This window comes from Ictalurus furcatus, chromosome 11 (genome assembly GCF_023375685.1).
Source record: "Ictalurus furcatus strain D&B chromosome 11, Billie_1.0, whole genome shotgun sequence".
NCBI classification, from domain to species: Eukaryota; Metazoa; Chordata; class Actinopteri; order Siluriformes; family Ictaluridae; genus Ictalurus; species Ictalurus furcatus.
The window spans coordinates 23,183,128-23,200,581 of NC_071265.1; the positions used below are offsets into that span (position 1 = coordinate 23,183,128).

Genomic DNA, 17,454 nt, shown 5'->3' on the forward strand with positions numbered 1-17,454 from the left:
CCCTCGCTCTCTCTAAAGTCTCTCATCTCTCGGGTTTTTATAGTTTTCACTATAACCTTGATGACAGCTTCCTTTGAGAGCTTGCCTCTTTCTTCACCAGCATTAGCAAAGAGTGCATTTCCTCTTCACTCATATATACGCATGGGAGACTTTCTGTTTATTTAATTGCATGGTAGTGTGGGGGGTTCCAGTTAGAGTGTCGAAATACTCTAGTGCTTTTACATATTCTTTATCCTTTCCCCCCTACCCTTCTAATGTTCTTCGTTTCGGTGCGATCCTTTATAATATGGTGTGGGTTCTGTTTTCATATCAGATGGCAGGGCAGGTCCAGAGTGACTATCAATGTCACAAATAGCCTGAGCCATGTCAAGTGGCACTTAGAAAACAAGATGTGTACCTGAAATGTTTATACAACCTCTGCACACACACACACACACACACACACACACACACACACACTCAGAGTGATTGGCATATAGTCACCCTGCCTGTAGGCACATGCCTCACAGCACTAAGCCGTGAGCTGGCAAACTCATTACTGACTTTCTCACACACCTGCTTGTTCCTCGGTATGAGCAACATGCATGTGTGACAATACCCACCATCCACAGACAATACAGCTTCGGGTAAAAACAAAACAAAAAACTGGTTAGTATCAGTTTATTAGGAATGTTAGCTGTTTTGCATTGATAAGAGATAGGAGTGGATTCATTCCGCAGCGGATAATGCTGCACAAATGCGGCGAAAAACACACACCTGTAGCTACGCTTGGTTATTTACCACCTTCCTTCTTTTCTGTCGCTCAACTCGCTCACTTCTTTTATCTTTTCCTCACTGCTTTCTCCTTTTCACTCTTTCTCTAGCGCACTCTCACCGTGTCTCCCTCTCTCCAGGCTTATCTGATAGAGGGATGTAACGATAAGTCCTCCACTTCAGAGCTTTGCTTTCCCTCAGGCAGAAAGTGTTATCTGTAGTCTGCATGGTGTGAGAGAGAGAGAGAGAGAGAGAGAGAGAAAGAGAGAGAGAGAGAGAATTGCTCTTTTCATCAAGGGCCAATTCCACTGGCAGTAGCTCACCAGCCATAGCGCTGCAGTCACTGTACTCCTTTTCCTTCATGTTGAAATTCATGTAACAGCAGTTGTGAGTTTCATGACTTTCAGGAGTTTATTCATGAGATCTTGTACAAAGCCTGTTAAACTCTGATGTGATACACCTTCTCGATATCTTGATTAGCATGGGCTGTGTTATATTTAAGTTGTGACCTCACTACTCACCTTCCCATCACATACTGATCAAGTACCTCCATCAGGCTGCAATCACTGGTGCATACAGACCAGCTGTTTCCAGGAAACTGGTTTCGACATTCATCCTCCCTATTGGAATCCTTTGACGTTGTCAAGGGTGGGTTTATTAAGAGAAGAACTGAATGGTCACGACTGTAAAAACCAACAAGAGAGAGAGAGAGAGAGATCGAGTCTGAGAAGCTCTAGGCATCAGCATGCGGCACATGCATTTCCGCAGCACTTTCAAATCACCGTTCGACACTCTCCCACAATCACACACGCGCACAGCTGCAGTAATTTTCTGCGATGGGAGATCAATAAAGCACATTGAGGAAAGCGAGATCCCATTTTTTGACCCGTTACCTTCCAGCTGTCTTCGCCAATCAGACGCGCCACCGTTGCCATGACGACGGCTCGCGAAGGCCACCTCTCAGAGCTGCATGAAAGACCTGCGCATTTACATTTATTTCCAGTGCCTGAGATCTTCGTAAATCAGTTGAAACATTAACTAAGCATCATTAAACGGCATGTGTTAATGTAGCTTAATTAGTTACAGTGCAGCCCGTAAGTAATTGGCCGCACGGTTCTTGTTGATTTCTGCTTCTGGGAGAAACAGCGTGAAGTGCTAAAGTAACTGACAAAAATATAATAATAATAATCATCATCATCATCATCATTTAAAAAAGACGAAACGTAGGAAATTGCCTTTCATGCCTTCATTGTTTTCAGTCATAAGAATAAGATGTACAGTCTAAGCCTTAGGATACACATCCGAAACAAATCTATGTTAATCCTGCTAATGTACAGCACCGTGTTTTGCCCTTATTGAGTTGTATTTGTGGTCAGAGCTGTGTTAGCAGGCTGTGAAGGTGCCACGGCTTCCTCTCTACATCACTTGGGAGAAGATGGAGGAGCCGCATAAGGGGTCTGAAAGGGCCAATTCCTCCCATTTATGATGGGGAGAGATTCAATCCTCCATACCAAAGCACAGCTTATTGGGGTCAAAAAACGGATCGGAGAAACGCTCCCTGCCGAACACAGGCACAAAGAGAGATGGCGCTTCGGAAAGGTAGAAAGAGCGCAAGGAGAAAGCAGCATTTAATAAAAAGAATCGGTGACTGTGAGAGAGCTGCACTTTCGAGGCTAAAGGTTATCGCACTTCCTCTGAACCCCACTCCTGACAACGCACACACTCCGCTGTTACCATGGCAACATCCGCTGCACAATGACGAGAGGAGTCAAGGCTTGTAAGAGCTACCTGAACATTCTTACACAGGAGAACATTCCTTAGACAGAGGAGAAATACAGAACTCAGAAATAGAAGAGAGAGAGAGAGAGAGATAGAGAGAGAGAATGCAACCAAGTGAGACGAAGAGAGAGTGTTCGAGAGGGAGAGAATGACAGAGCGAGAGACAGTGTGAGATGATAGTGTGTTCAAGGTTACTGCGGAACAGACCTTTGCGTGTTCATTAAGGATTCCAGAAGATAATTGGCTTTGGAGATGAGCTGTATATGTATATAGAGAGAGAGGAGAAAAGTGTACAGCGTGATCACACAAAACACGATGTGTGTGTGCGTGTGTGTTATCCCTCTTATTTGAAGACAATAATAGTAATTGTCACATATATTACAGGTATGGTAATACGGACATTAGTTATCTGCCTTAATCTACAGGCTGAGTGTGTGAGAGAGTCACGAGAATAGCAGGAGAGTTGAGTTGAGAAACGCTCGTAGTTGAGTGACTGGTGTTGCAGATGTTTTATTGTGAGATGTGCCACTGTCAAGACAACTGTATCCCAGTAAATCACCATCTCTGCAAACAGATAACCCCCCCCCCCATTCCACAGCTGAAAAGGGAATCCTGTCACAGCCATGAACATTTCTTTTAATAATAATAATAATAATAATAAATTATATATATATATATATATATATATATATATATAAATAAAAACACGGTGCATCCGGAAAGTATTCACAGCGCTTCACTTTTTCCACATTTTGTTATGTTACAGCCTTATTCCAAAATGGATTAAATTCATTATTTTCCTCAAAATTCTTGGCAAATTTATTAAAAATAAAAAAACAAAACAAAAAAAAAAGCACATGTACATCAGTATTCACAGCCTTTGCCATGACACTCAAAATTGAGCTCAGGTGCATCCTGTCTCCACTGATCATCCTTGAGATGTTTCCACAGCTTGATTGGAGTCCACCTGTGGTAAGTTCAGTTGATTAGACATGATTTGGAAAGGCACACACCTGTCTATGTAAGGTCCCACAGTTAACAATGCATGTCAGAACACAAACAAAGCCACGAAGTCCAAGGAACTGTCTGTAGACTGCGAGACAGGATTGTATCGAGGCACAGATCTGGGGAAGGGTACAGAAACATTTCTGCAGCATTGAAGGTCCCAATGAGCACAGTGGCCTCCATCATCCGTATATGGAAGAAGTTTGGAAGCAGCAGGACTCTTCCTAGGGCTGGCTGCACGGCCAAACTGAGCGATCGGGGGAGAAAGGCCTTAGTCAGGGAGGTGACCAAAAACCCGATGGACACTCTGACAGAGCTCCAGCGTGTCTCTGTGGAGAGAGGAGAACCTTCCAGAAGAACAACCATCTCTGCAGCACTCCACCAATCAGGCCTGTATGGTAGAGTGGCCAGACGGAAGCCACAGCCTGCCTGGAGTTTGCCAAAAGGCACCTGAAGGACTCTCAGACCATGAGAAACAAAATACTCTGGTCTGATGAAACAAAGATTGAAGTCTTTGACCTGAATGGCAAGCATCATGTCTGGACGAAACTAGGCACCGCTCATCACCTGGCCAATACCATCCCTACAGTGAAGCATGGTGGTGGCAGCATCATGCTGTGGGGATGTTTTTCAGTGACAGAAACTGGGAGAATAGTCAGGATCGAGGGAAAGATGAACGCAGCAATGTACAGAGACATCCTTGATGAAAGCTTGTAGCATCATCCTCAAAAAGACTTGAGGCTGTAATTGGTGCCAAAGGTGCTTCAACAAAGTATTGAGCAAAGGTTGTGAATACTGATGTACATGTGCTTTTTTTTGTTTGTTTTTTTAAATAAATTTGCAAAGATTTCAAACAAACTTCTTTCACGTTGTCATTATGGGGTATTGTTTGTAGAATTTTGAGGAAAATAATGAATTGAATCCATTTTGAAATAAGCTTGTAACATAACAAAATGTGGAAAAAGTGAAGCGCTGTGAATACTTTCCGGATGCACTGAGTATATATATATATATATATATATATATATATATATATATATATATATATATATATAGACACACACACAAAAAAAAAATTGTTTGCAGGAATGTACACACTCCTCCACAGTCTCTCTCATACGTGCACATTAAAAACTATACTGTTGTGAGTTGTCAAGTGGTGAATTATGCTGTCGCTCTTTTCCTCTTCCTCATGCTCACGGTCTTCATCACCCTCGTCTTCATGATCCATGGTTGACCATTATGTTCTGCACGGGAAAGAGAAAAACAGTCCGCTGTTTACATTTATCACTCGCTCTCAGTGCCTTCTTTACCATAACCTTCTCTCTGAGCTCTTCTCTTAAAATAGCTTTTGGATTCTACACGAGGAATTCACACCCACACACACAATTTTACGCTTTAAAACATATTACAGCACAACTCTGTTAAATTCCTGATTCCGACTGGTCAGAAAGTGTCAGTTTTCTATAATAGCGTGAACCCGTAGTGACGGCTGCAGGGCATATCGCAGGTTTATACTAATGCGCTGGTTTTAATACGTTATCGTTTCTATAGTAACAGGTAATTCAGAGGGACTTGCATGGTGGACACGCCACATGAAGCTTAATAAGAAATGGATTTAAAAATGTGGTTTTAAAACACACAAAAAAACTATTGTTTATAGTGTACTTTTCCGTAAGGACATGTTTGTTTAACATTTTAGGAAAGACCCTCTAGACTGTCAGCACTGTATAACAAAGGTAAGGCTGTTCCTTTATGTTTTCTGAATCTTCAGGGCTTTGCGATTTCTCAAAAACATGACAAGCATGACATTTTCGTTCTTATTAACATGAAGCGAGAGAAGAAAAAAAAAAAAGAGACTGGTATGTGGCATGTGCTGTTCTTCAATAAATAGACGTTTGCAATTGACAAATTACTGTGGTATAAGAGGGGAAAAAATAACCTCTGCTGTTACAGGAAAATTGCCAACTTAATAAAAACAGTCCTTGTGTAAGGCATGTAATGTATTAACTAGGCCGGATAAGTGCTATCTTATGAAAATAATTTATCCAACACTATAGGACATGGAGGCAACACGATGGAGCACTAAGCTGAGAATTGCAGCTACAGCCACAGGGTATCTGGTTTGATCTTGACTTCGTGTTACAGTCTGTGCTGAGTTTGGCAAGTTCTCCCAGTCTTCTCCCCTCCGGGTTCTAAACATGTCAGTAGGTGAACTGGCTACACTAAATTGCCAAACAAAAAGTGTGAAAGAGTGTGTGAATGTGTATGTGTGTGGTGCCTTGTAGTGGCCTAGCCAGTGTCCCTGGGATAGACTCCGGATCCACCACCACCTTGACCAGGATAAAGCTGTTACTAAAGATAGATAAATCAATGAATGAATAGGTGAAATGGAACCTTAATATACACTATATGGCCAAAAGTATGTGGACATCCGACCATCACATCACACCCCTATCCCAATCCAAATACAATGGGCATTAACGCAGAGTTTTCTTGAGGGTTTTTATTTTGTATTTTTTTGGAACATCACTGTATGGATTTGCCCATTCTGCCACAAGAGCATTAATGATGCTAGACACATCCCAAAGGTGTTCAGTGGGGTTGAGGTCAGCGCTCTGTGCAGGCCACTCGAGTTCTTCCACACCAACTTTGGCAAAACTTGTCTTCATGGGATCTTGCTTTGTGCACAGGGGCATTGTCATGTTGGAGCAGGTTTCATCCCCTTAGTTCCAACGAAGGGAAATCTTAATGCTGAAGGATACAAAGACATTCTAGACAATTGTGTGATTAGAACGTTGTGGTAAACGTTTGGAGAAGGCCCACATATGGGTGTGACGTTCAGGTGTCTACATGCTGTATGACCAGATGCCTGATATCTTTAGGCACAGTCTATTACTTTCCGAACAGAGATCACAGTGAGTTTAAAAGAACAAAAAAGATGAAAATGGTTTCTTTTAACACTGTCATATAAAGCTAAATGGTAAAAATTGAAGCTGCATCCAGGACTGACTTCATCTCTCCTGCTAAGAACAAATAATAGAAGCCACCAGGCAATTTGTTCTCGTTGGCACGTAACTTGCTTCTGAATTGAATTCGTTTCCCAACTAACAAACAAACAGCTGCATAATTGATTGATTAAATATATATTTTCGCCCTAATTTGGTCACCTGCCAGCTGTCCATTATAATATATGACAGCTACAGACTGGGGATGGTGCAGGCTAACATGTGCTTCCTCCGAGACATGCAAAGTCAGCCAACTACATCTTTTTGAACTGCTCCTCATGCTGCGTCACAGGGTAGAGTAGCAGATTCCGACAAAAGTACTATCTAGCCTCTTCAGCATGCACGAGCTCACAGGTGCCGACAATTATCTAGTGTCACTGTGATTGACAGGGAAGAGAGAGTAGGCTATCCCTCCTACGCAGAAAACACAATCAATTTTGCTCCCTTGGCTCCTGGATTTGAACTGGTCATCCCCTGACGATAGGCTGAATGCTTTTCTCTTGCACCACATACATTTCCATAGATTTCCACCTAGCCCAGACTGTCCACTTACACGCGTGTTCTTGGGAGGTGGGAGGAAACCGGAGATCCTGGAGGAAACCCAGGCAAACATGAGCTCAGGATAGAACCGGGACCCCGGAGCTGTGAGATGATGACTCTCAGCATCAGGTTTGTACAATATAATCTTTTACGTACCAACTATATTACTACCAACTTTTCACAGCACCATCTATTTTCATTAGAACTACTCTTTTGCAATGGAGAAGAGTGGAATGGTTCCAGACTAAGGTACCTTGTCAGTGAAAATGGCTAGAAGTGAAAGGGAAGGGAAGATACACTCTTGATTAAAAGTATACTAATGGGAATTGGTGCTTTTTCACATTTAGTGTGATAACCACAATGTGATTTCTTTGGGAAAAAAAAGAAAGAAAAAAAAAAAAGAAAGAAATAGTGACTTCATCTCATCCTGTTGCCTGAGAGGAATGTGTGAGTGTGTGCGTGTGTGCGTGTGTTACTTATTGCCTGTCTAGAGGCTCTCTGCGGTAACTACGGAGATGTCGAAGGCGCATTATCAGTAAGCAGCGCTGTGAGGGTATGTCATCCGTTCAGTGGGAGGGGTAATGATGCTGTGTTATAACGATACTGATCAAGCACTCCAATGGAGCGAATATGTGTGTGTTTGTCAAAAGGAGGCAGAAAGTGAAAGACTGCATGCATACTGTGAAAAAGACAGAAAAACGCAAGCAGGTGTGCATATTATACTGTCTATATTATACTGTCTTTCTCATACCAGAGCCACTTTGCTAGCCACCAACTCTGTGCAAGATTATTCTCAAAAGCACTCCCTTCTTTCTCCATCTTTCTCCAGCTCCCTGATGCCCTTATTTCCTTCTGTTCTTCACAGCGGTGTGTCTAGGTAGTTAGATATTAAAGGACGATACCACATAAGTGTGCATAGGACCGAGCTGCATTTGCAGAACATCTGATATGTTCCTTAATGCTAAATTAATGACCACATAATGACTGTGCATCAGCTTCATAGTTGCCCTTTAGTTCCTAACACTTAAGAGATTTATTTAAAACACCTACAGCGCTAAAAGGATCATTTCAGTCAAAACGAGCTAGATATAATTCATTATATCTGCAGAAATTGCAGGTAATACTAACCCCTCTGTGAATAATGACATGACAGATTGGTTTCAGTGCTGAACTCCGAAACGGTCATACAGAGGAAATGATCATAAATAGTGCCCAAGCAGGTTTTTAATCACATCTAAACCTTTTTGAATACAGCTGGACCGTTCGGAAGGAGAGCTACATCAATTTAATGCATTCAAAGCTGCAATAATCATATGGCTGGACACCAGTAAGCTAGTATGCAGCAATAAAATACCCATGAAAAACAAGTTTAACGATTAAAGCATCATCTACAAAAATAAAAATCATTAACATGAAGACGACAAATGAAACATTTAGTACAAAATATTCTTTAATATTCAAACCAAATCAAAAATTCCCAACAGTTTTAGTGATGTTGATTTTCATTGTGTGTGTTGACAGATGCCAAGCACCCGTTAAATTACCGAGCATAGCTAGCTGATTTGCATTTAGGGACGCTCACAGTGAGCTAAATGGCGAAACAGCACCTGCTAAAGCGTAATGTGCGATAAACCTTCCAGTAATGCAGCTCAGCCATTGCAGAGCATCGGCTACCACAGACGCCCACTAATTATTCCTCCTGGTATACACAGCAATTTCATTTGTCCTAACTGAAGAGCTAGTCTCAGGATTTCAGCTAGGAATTCTTTTGGCTTTTTGGATTACTGTCGTCATCAATAACAAATGATTGGGTTTCACAAAATGTAAATTGTGTGTGCAATTAAATTACAGGGGACCTATTGTGCAAAATTCACTTTTACACGGTGTTTGAACATAAATGTGTGTCGGCAGTGTGCGTACACAACCACCCTACAATGGTAAAAAAATCCACCCACGCCTTTATTATATTCCCAATAAATCATAAACAGTGTCTCAGAATGAGTCGTTTTCATTTTCACCCTAACGTGACGTCATGTTGGAACAGGCCCAGCCCAAGCATAGCTCCTCCCCCGAGTGAGCTGCACACTGTCCGCCATGTTTTCCACGCTGGAGCAGCTACAGTGATAAGAAGAATGTCTCAGCTTTGTAAGCTTTCTAAGTGTAAGAGTGTTCATGTACTCCCGGCATCGGAGGCACTGAAGACGCAGCAGAGGTGTTTTATTTTTGAAGGAAATGTGCCCCAAAAAACACCTTAAATCATTTTACACCTGACTGCTTTGTGAACGAGGTTCAATACAAAGCAGGATTTGCTAAAAACTTGATTCTCAAGCATGGGACTACAGTACTAACTGTTCGTGATCCAGCTTCATATATAGAAGACGCGAGTATCGCACTTTATATTTTGTGAAAGTTTGCAAATCACCTTTTCCGAATGTGCTTGTTAGCAGATTCCACGGCTAACGCGGCTAAAGTTACCATCGTCTCCGATTGCACTGTAGTTTATTATGCACAACAGAGTAAGGTGACGGTCTTCTTGAAAAGCGTTTACGTTTTGTGCGGATCATTTTACACCAGGCTGCGTTGTGAACGAGCTTGATACCGGATTGCACGGCTAATGATGTTACTGTAGTATCCGAACGCACCAGCTATTCTCTTCTGGAAAGGGGGCGGGGAGCAGCAGCTCATTTGCATTTAAACAGACACGCACCAAAACAACGCGTTTCTGCTTCCACCCATTTACAGCATGGTATAATAAATGATCCGTGGGGTATTTTGAGCTGAAACTTCACAGACACATTCTGGGGCCACCTGAGGCTTTATATTACATCTCGTAAAAAGGCTTAAAATAGGTCTCCTTTAAATAAGCCATTTAAACTTGGCAACTTAATCCAAATAAAACTGCAGTAACTCGTGGCCGACGACACGATCTGAAGCAGATCAATCAAGGTAGTGATTAGTCAGCTTTTACATACATTTACACAAAGTCAGGGGCTTTTGTTGAATATAAACACTTTTCGGTAACTAACTGGATTTTCATGAATACCACATTTCTTGTGAACGATGTACGAATAAATCCGTCCGTATCCAGCTTGATAAATGAGGCCTAACGTGAGTAACACAATCAGTTAGTGTTCCAGACATACTGACAATACCTGCAACCTTTTCAGAAAAGTATGAGGGAAGTAATTTAATCACAAGATCAATATTATATCGTCATAACACCCAGTCCTAAACTGAATCCATCAGTGAGTGATACCTGATCATTGCCCTGCTATTTTTCCTCAAAGTTTTCCTCTCTTGCTCTTTCTCCCTCTCTACAGTTCAGGCTCTACTCTTTTGGACCCATGAGCGAGATCCTGGGCGGTCTTTATACCACGATGACGGCTGTTAATGTCACTGGAACTGAATGAAGACGTATACCTGACAGACATCTGGCCAAGCAATTTGCTCCTCATGCGGATGTGTGTCCCAACAAGCCTGCTCATTTTATAAAAGGCCATTCCCACAGTGCAAACAAAACAGAGAATAAAAAAAAATATATATAAAAATAACCCAAGCAGTCAGAGATGTAGAGAGGGCAAGAGTGAATGAGAGAAGATCAAAAGGCAGACACAAGCAGAATGATAAAAGAAAAGATGAACAAAAATAAGGGACACTTCATTGGATTGATATTTCTCTTTGGTCCTGGGTTTTAAATGAAACGAGAGTCAACCGCAGCATCCGGTATAAAACTGTACTATGGTAGCTCAGAGTGGAAAGGCACGATGAAATACCCTTAAGACAAGGAAGGCACAGGGACGGATGGCAGCCCAGAAGAGATAATACAGTGAGATAATGTCACAGATTGTGTGCCTCACATGGACAGACTTAACATTTCCACAGGTTATAAAGTGGATGGTTTAAACAATGCCTGTCAGCCTCACTAAATATATGAGTAAAATCACTAGGCAGGCACCCACACATATGCATGAAATATATGCCCAATATGCCAAGGGAAATGTCACAGACACATTACATTTCAATGTTTATGCTTCTGCTTGTCTTTTTTAGCACTGCTTCTCTTTTTATTGTGCTCACTCACTTAATGACACCTCTTTCTCTTTTTCCAAGGAAAAAAGAAAAGAAAAAAAAAGAACGCTCCACAGCCTATCACAATAACAATAATGCCTGTGTGTCTGTAACTAGACTCTTTTTGGCACCGTTATTAGACCAGACTGAGTTGCAGATGGGGAGATGGTCTCTCTTTACGAATATCCAATGCTCCTTCGGTTTTTCGAGAACTATTACCCTAGATTATAATAGCTCTTCCTCTGATGTTAGGGTCTCATAATATAAGGGTAACTCTTCAGCAATAGATTCTGATTCACTGAACCAGGATTTATACAGAGTACAAATTTAGTCTTAGGTGCCACAAAAATTTGACCTAAGAATAGGAGCTACGTACATATTTTAAAGCTTTAAGAGTACTCGTAAATGAAGAAGTATTTAGGAGTGCTTCAGAGGAGTCTCCGACTATTATGAGTAATAAAAGGATCTTCTGAGCTCGGTACTGCAACTGATTGATAATGTAGGACTCATAAAGGCGTTCCTGGTTATGACAAATTTCTCATTTTTAATTCCAGATTTAATTAGTAATGAAAAATCTTCAGCTATAAAAATAAATAAATAAATAAAACCCACTGTAATAATGGCTGATTGAGGGAGAACCATATTGGACACTACATGTAATCATCTAGCTGCTCTGTTCATTTGAACTCATGAGTAAACAGTAAAAGAGTTAAGAGTAAACAGCCAAAGAAAACAGACAGTTTTCTCTCCCAATCATATACTTTGACACATCACCTATATATATATATATATATATATATATATATATATATATATATATATATATATACACACACACACACATATACACACACACATATATATATATATATATATATATATATATATATATATATATATATACACATACATACATACATATATATATGTGTGTGTATATATATATATATATATATATATATATATATATATATATATATATATATTATACACACACATATACACACACACAAACACACACAAAACCCTATGAATTAATATGAGCAAAATATACGTGTATATTCCTATTGATATTTTACATTTTTTAGTACACCTGGGAGACTAGGAACATGAAATTGTTCAAGCATGACATGCTCAGAGGCTCACTGTTTCACAGGGGTATAAATATGAGGTAACACATAGGCCAAATTCACTTAGTCATTCATAACAACGGATAAGACCAAGGAATATAGCTGTGATGTGCGGCAAAAGGTTGTTGAGCTTCACAAAATGAGAAGTGGCTAAGAAAATAGCATTAAAAATTCCCATTTCCGCCATCAGGGCAATAATTAAGACCTTCCAGTCAATATATATAATATATGTGTGTGTATTAGATTTTAGATTATTTTTATAAATTAAATATAACAGAAAAATGTTGGTAAGTCAGTAAAGAAAGCAGCATAATACATAAGAGACCACTTTTCAGACTAAAAACACAATGAAGGCTGCTGGGATTTGCTGCAAAAATAAGAAGCAAGTGTAACAGTCCAAGTCTCCAGAAGAACTGTGGCTGGGTCTGCAAGATGCTCAATAAAACTTGCAGCTCATTTCCTTATAAAACTGCACTAACTGTACCAGAGATTACCATTTTTATTTTTTGTCAGACCAAATATTGACTTTGTTTCATTTACTAGTTTACTGCTCTTTACGGTATTTTTTTTTTTTTTTTAAATGTAGAAAAATTAATTTCATTATTTTGAAGGCATCTTTGTTCTACAGCATCTCTTTGCATGTGCCTAAAACGTTTGCACAGCACTGTATTGCCTTGCACTGTACATGCTTTTTTTTTTTTTTAAGCAGAATGGAGGAAAATGTGACCTCAGTGACTTTGACCTCAACATTGTTATTGGTACACACAAGTCCCTAGAGTTTACATAGAATGGTGTAAAAAAAAAAAACAAACATTCACGAAGTGGCAGTTCTGTGGGTGGAAATGTCTTGTTAATGAGAGAGGTCAGAGCAAAATGGACAGTCTGCTTCTGGCTGACAGGTAGGCTACATTAACTCAAATCAAACCACTTTTTACAACTGTGGAAAGCAGAAAAGCATCTTAGGACATACTGAACGTTGAGATGGATGGGCCACAACAGCAGAAGACCACATCAGGTTCCACTCCTACCATCCAAGAACATGAATCTAAGGCAACAATGGGCACAGAATCACTGAACGCTGCCCGCTACTCAGCTAAGAGAAATTAGCCCAACTGGTCCCCTGGTCTCTCTTCAGAATTATACTGGTGTTCTAAGCTATGTTTTTTATTAGAATCTGATGGCTTTGCCTCTACCACTCTGATATTCTGGTCTCTCTCACTACACTCTGGTGTTCTGGTCTCTCTTTAGCATTACACTCTGGTGTTCTGGTCTCTCTTTAGTACTACATTCTGATATTCTGGTATCTCTTCAGCACTACACTCTGGTGTTCTGGTCTCTCTTTAGCAATACACTCTGGTGTTCTGGTCTCTCTTTAGTACTACATTCTGATATTCTGGTATCTCTTCAGCACTACACTCTGGTGTTCTGGTCTCTCTTTAGCATTACACTCTGGTGTTCTGGTCTCTCTTTAGCATTACACTCTGGTGTTCTGGTCTCTCTTTAGTACTACATTCTGATATTCTGGTATCTCTTCAGCACTACACTCTGGTGTTCTGGTCTCTCTTTAGCATTACACTCTGGTGTTCTGGTCTCTCTTTAGCACTACACTTTAATGTCTTGGTCTCTCTTTAGCATTGCACTCTGATATTCTGGTCTTTTTTTTAGGGCTACACTATACTGTTTTAGTCTTTCTGCACCATTGGATGATGGTGTTGTGTTCCATACTTAACACTACACTGATGTTCTGGTCTCTAACAGAATACCAATGGTACGTTTGTTTCTTTAGCACTACATTCTGATGTTCTAGTCGGTCTTCAGACCTGCACTCTAATGTGCTGGTCTTTATTTAGCATGTTCACTGGTGTTTTGATTTCTCTTTAACATCACAGCGTGACATTCCGGTTTCCTTTTTAGCACTTGAGCTCATTTGCAGTTCGAGAGCTGCTACGTCTGTAAAGAGTAGGCTCTGGTAATTTAGACCTTCATGTAAAATGGCCTGTGGTCTTTATACAGCAGTGATAGTCGTTGTCACGTCTGTTGAAGACTGGAACTGGGCCAGACTGGTGATGTCTAACTGACAGGTAAGTGGTCAACCAATTTGCTCCAGATTAGTTGATGTGGTTTCGGTTTAGGACCAGACTTTGATGTTCTGGGTTCTTTTTACCATTGGACTCTTGCTGGCAGCCTACAATGTCTAGTTGGCATCATGCCACACCACACGCCAGCATTAGAGCTCAAGGGCTCGACCGCTCACCCGCACACTCTTTGAAATGTGTGTAATAAGCGCTGCAGACGCTAGACACACACACACACACACACACACACACACACTGTCTTTAATGAAAGCTGTTGTTCCCTTTCGTTCTGCAAAATGCATGAGTGAGTCTGTATTAAAAGAAGCTTTGTGTTGTACACACAGATAAAAGGCTTTATGCATTGAACACACAGACACACGATAATACAAGCCACTGCATTTTAATATCCTGAGTGAAAATTAGCAAAACATGTTTCATGATGCCCAAATATCCTCTCACACATTAGCACAAAAATTACTTTTGCTTTAGCAGGAGAAAGCATAGAGAAGCGGCAAGAGCATCAGTTTAAAAATAAATAAGTACAAATGCGTATAAAAATATACACACACACACACACACACACAGAGAGGATTTTACATTGACATAATTATTAATGCAGCTAATTAATGCTATGCCTAAACCGAACTCTAAATTTAACTTCAGTAACCAAATCAAAACATTTTGTTCCTTTTAGTTGTTTTTTTTCTTTTTAAATAAAAGCTGTGGTTTAAAAATAACTAAAATAAATGAATGAACGAATGAATTTTCCTCATGGGGGCAAGCCAAAAGTTCCCATAAGGTTGAACTTGTCAGATTTAACTGTCCTTGTGGGGACACTTAAAAAATACATACACATATACACACACGCATACACACTCACCTTCTTGGCAGAGTTAATGCAGTTCATATATTCCTTTGCCAGGCTGGAGCAGTGCAGAGTCTGATGTCTGTTCTCTTTAAAACAATTCAGCACCTGAGACTGCATCTCCGAACAAACAGGAACTGTATTCTTCGGCCTGAGAGAAAAGGCAGAAAAACTATGTAGGACTACGAATATAGAGACAAATAATATTCTGTTGCAACAGTCCAATAGAGTGTTAAGTATTGGAATGTGTAAAGGACATTAAACACTGGATGCTTATTAACTCCCTTTTACTTAATTCTGACATGACAGAAGTACTTCTACTAGGACCACGTGCAGCTAGAAGTAATCTTTCTGATAACATAGTAACTCTGGATGACCTTTCTGCTTCATCATGTGCAGCAGTAAAATAGCTTGGTGTGATTATTGACCCCAATCTTTCATTTGATGTCCATGTAGATAATATTACTAGGATAGCCTTCTTTCATCTCAGAAATATTGCTAAGATAAGAAATATATTGTCACTACATGACGCAGAAATATTAGATCAATGTTTTGTCACCTCTGGGTTGGACTATTGCAATGCCTCACTGTCTGGATGTTCCAGTAGAAGCATAAACAAGCTCCAGTTAGTCCAGAATGCAGCTGCAAGAATCCTTACTAGAACCAGAAGATATGACCACATCACCCCTATCTTATCCACACTGCATTGGCTCCCAGTAAAATTTTGCACTGATTATAAAATACTACTACGGACCTAAGCACTGAATGATCTCACGCCACAGTACCTGAGTGAACTTTTGGTCTTTTATGATCAGCCACGCCTACCTCGATCAAAAGGTGCAGGCTATTTGTTGGTACCTCGAATAGTGAAGGCTACAGCAGGGGGAAGAGCTTTCTCTTACAAAGCCCAACACTTCTGGAACAGCCTTCCAATTAGTGTTTGGGACTCAGACACAGTCTCTGTGTTTTTCTGAATAGTTTTTCTTTAGGTAAAGGAGCAGATCTAGAGGGCTCACAGGCATGGAGTGTTGTGGTGAACTGGGATATTTGGTGTTCACCCAGGTTTGTTGATGGTGGGGTGGCTGGCTGCCTTATGTCCCAGGGAGCCCTCATGTCTGTCTTACCTTCTGGCTCTCCCTTTAGTTATGCTGTCATAGCTAGTCTTGCTGGAGTCCCTCTGCCTCTATTTCCCTCTCTCTCCCTGTTGAGTTACACATGATACTCCTGAGATACCAGTGATCCTGACCCCTTCTGCTCTCCGGACCTGCCTGGTCCTGCCCTACTTCTGTTCGGAGTTCTCATCAAATGGAAGTCACTTGCTGCTGCAGAGGATGGCCCCACATGGTGCAGCCTAAAGATCATTGAGATTACTGAGGATGATACCACTTAAAAATTATAAAGATGGCTTTGGACCTCATGTCCTATGAATAGTTATGCTATGATGGCTAGGACTACAACTGAAATGATCGCTTTAGGACTGCAACTGCCACAAACAGTTTTGCACTCAAGTCTCCAACAGTGAACAGTGGAGAAGTTCAACAAAACAGACTTCATGTAAAAACTGTAATGAATTTAGTTACACAACTGCACTATTTGACCATGTAGAAATAGCACATTTATAGAAGGGATTTATTCATTTATAATCGCACTATCTGGTGTCACCCAGATTAGGATGGGTTCCTCTCAAGGTTTCGTCTTAGGGAGTTTTTCTTTGCCACCGTCGCCTCTGGCTTGCTCATTAGGGATAAATTCATACATTTTAAATTTATATCCTGAATTTATACATTTCTCTAAAGCTGCTTTGGAACAATGTCCATTGTTAAAAGAGCTATACAAATAAAACTGAATTGAACTGAAGTATTGACGCAGTACTCCAGTCCTCAACATGGATTTAAGTCACACATTTTACGGCTTGTAACTTTACTTAGACATGCTCATCTGTGACTGAAATATCAACTTTGAGTTGATTTTATGAGACTCAGACTTTGACATGTAGTGTAAATTAGCTTTGCGAGTAATTGTTTCTTTTACATGAAATAACAGTTTCAAACTACAGCCTACTGCAACTCTAAAAAGTAGTCAAAAGCACCTCTGCTCATCAAGATACTGACTGTCAGAATTGAACATGCCTGTGCAGACAATCAGGGTTATTACCCAAATTTCTTGTAATGCTTCTCAGAAGCCCATCTTACAGCAGACGCAATTTTATGGATGTACGATATTAAAATTCC

General features: G+C 40.4%; 1 protein-coding gene across 1 annotated transcript in view; it reads right to left on the reverse strand.

Moving 5' to 3' along the window:
• Positions 1-4,577: 4,577 nt before the first annotated feature.
• chchd6b (coiled-coil-helix-coiled-coil-helix domain containing 6b) overlaps positions 4,578-17,454 on the reverse strand; it is a 49,568-nt gene continuing 36,691 nt past the window's right edge. Inside the window, exons 7-8 of the mRNA XM_053636157.1 lie at positions 15,239-15,374; positions 4,578-4,784 (exon numbers count right to left, since the gene is read on the reverse strand). Of these exons, the coding sequence (XP_053492132.1) occupies positions 4,758-4,784; positions 15,239-15,374 (163 nt within the window). The 3' untranslated portion in view covers positions 4,578-4,757. The remainder of the gene's footprint in view (positions 4,785-15,238; positions 15,375-17,454) is intronic.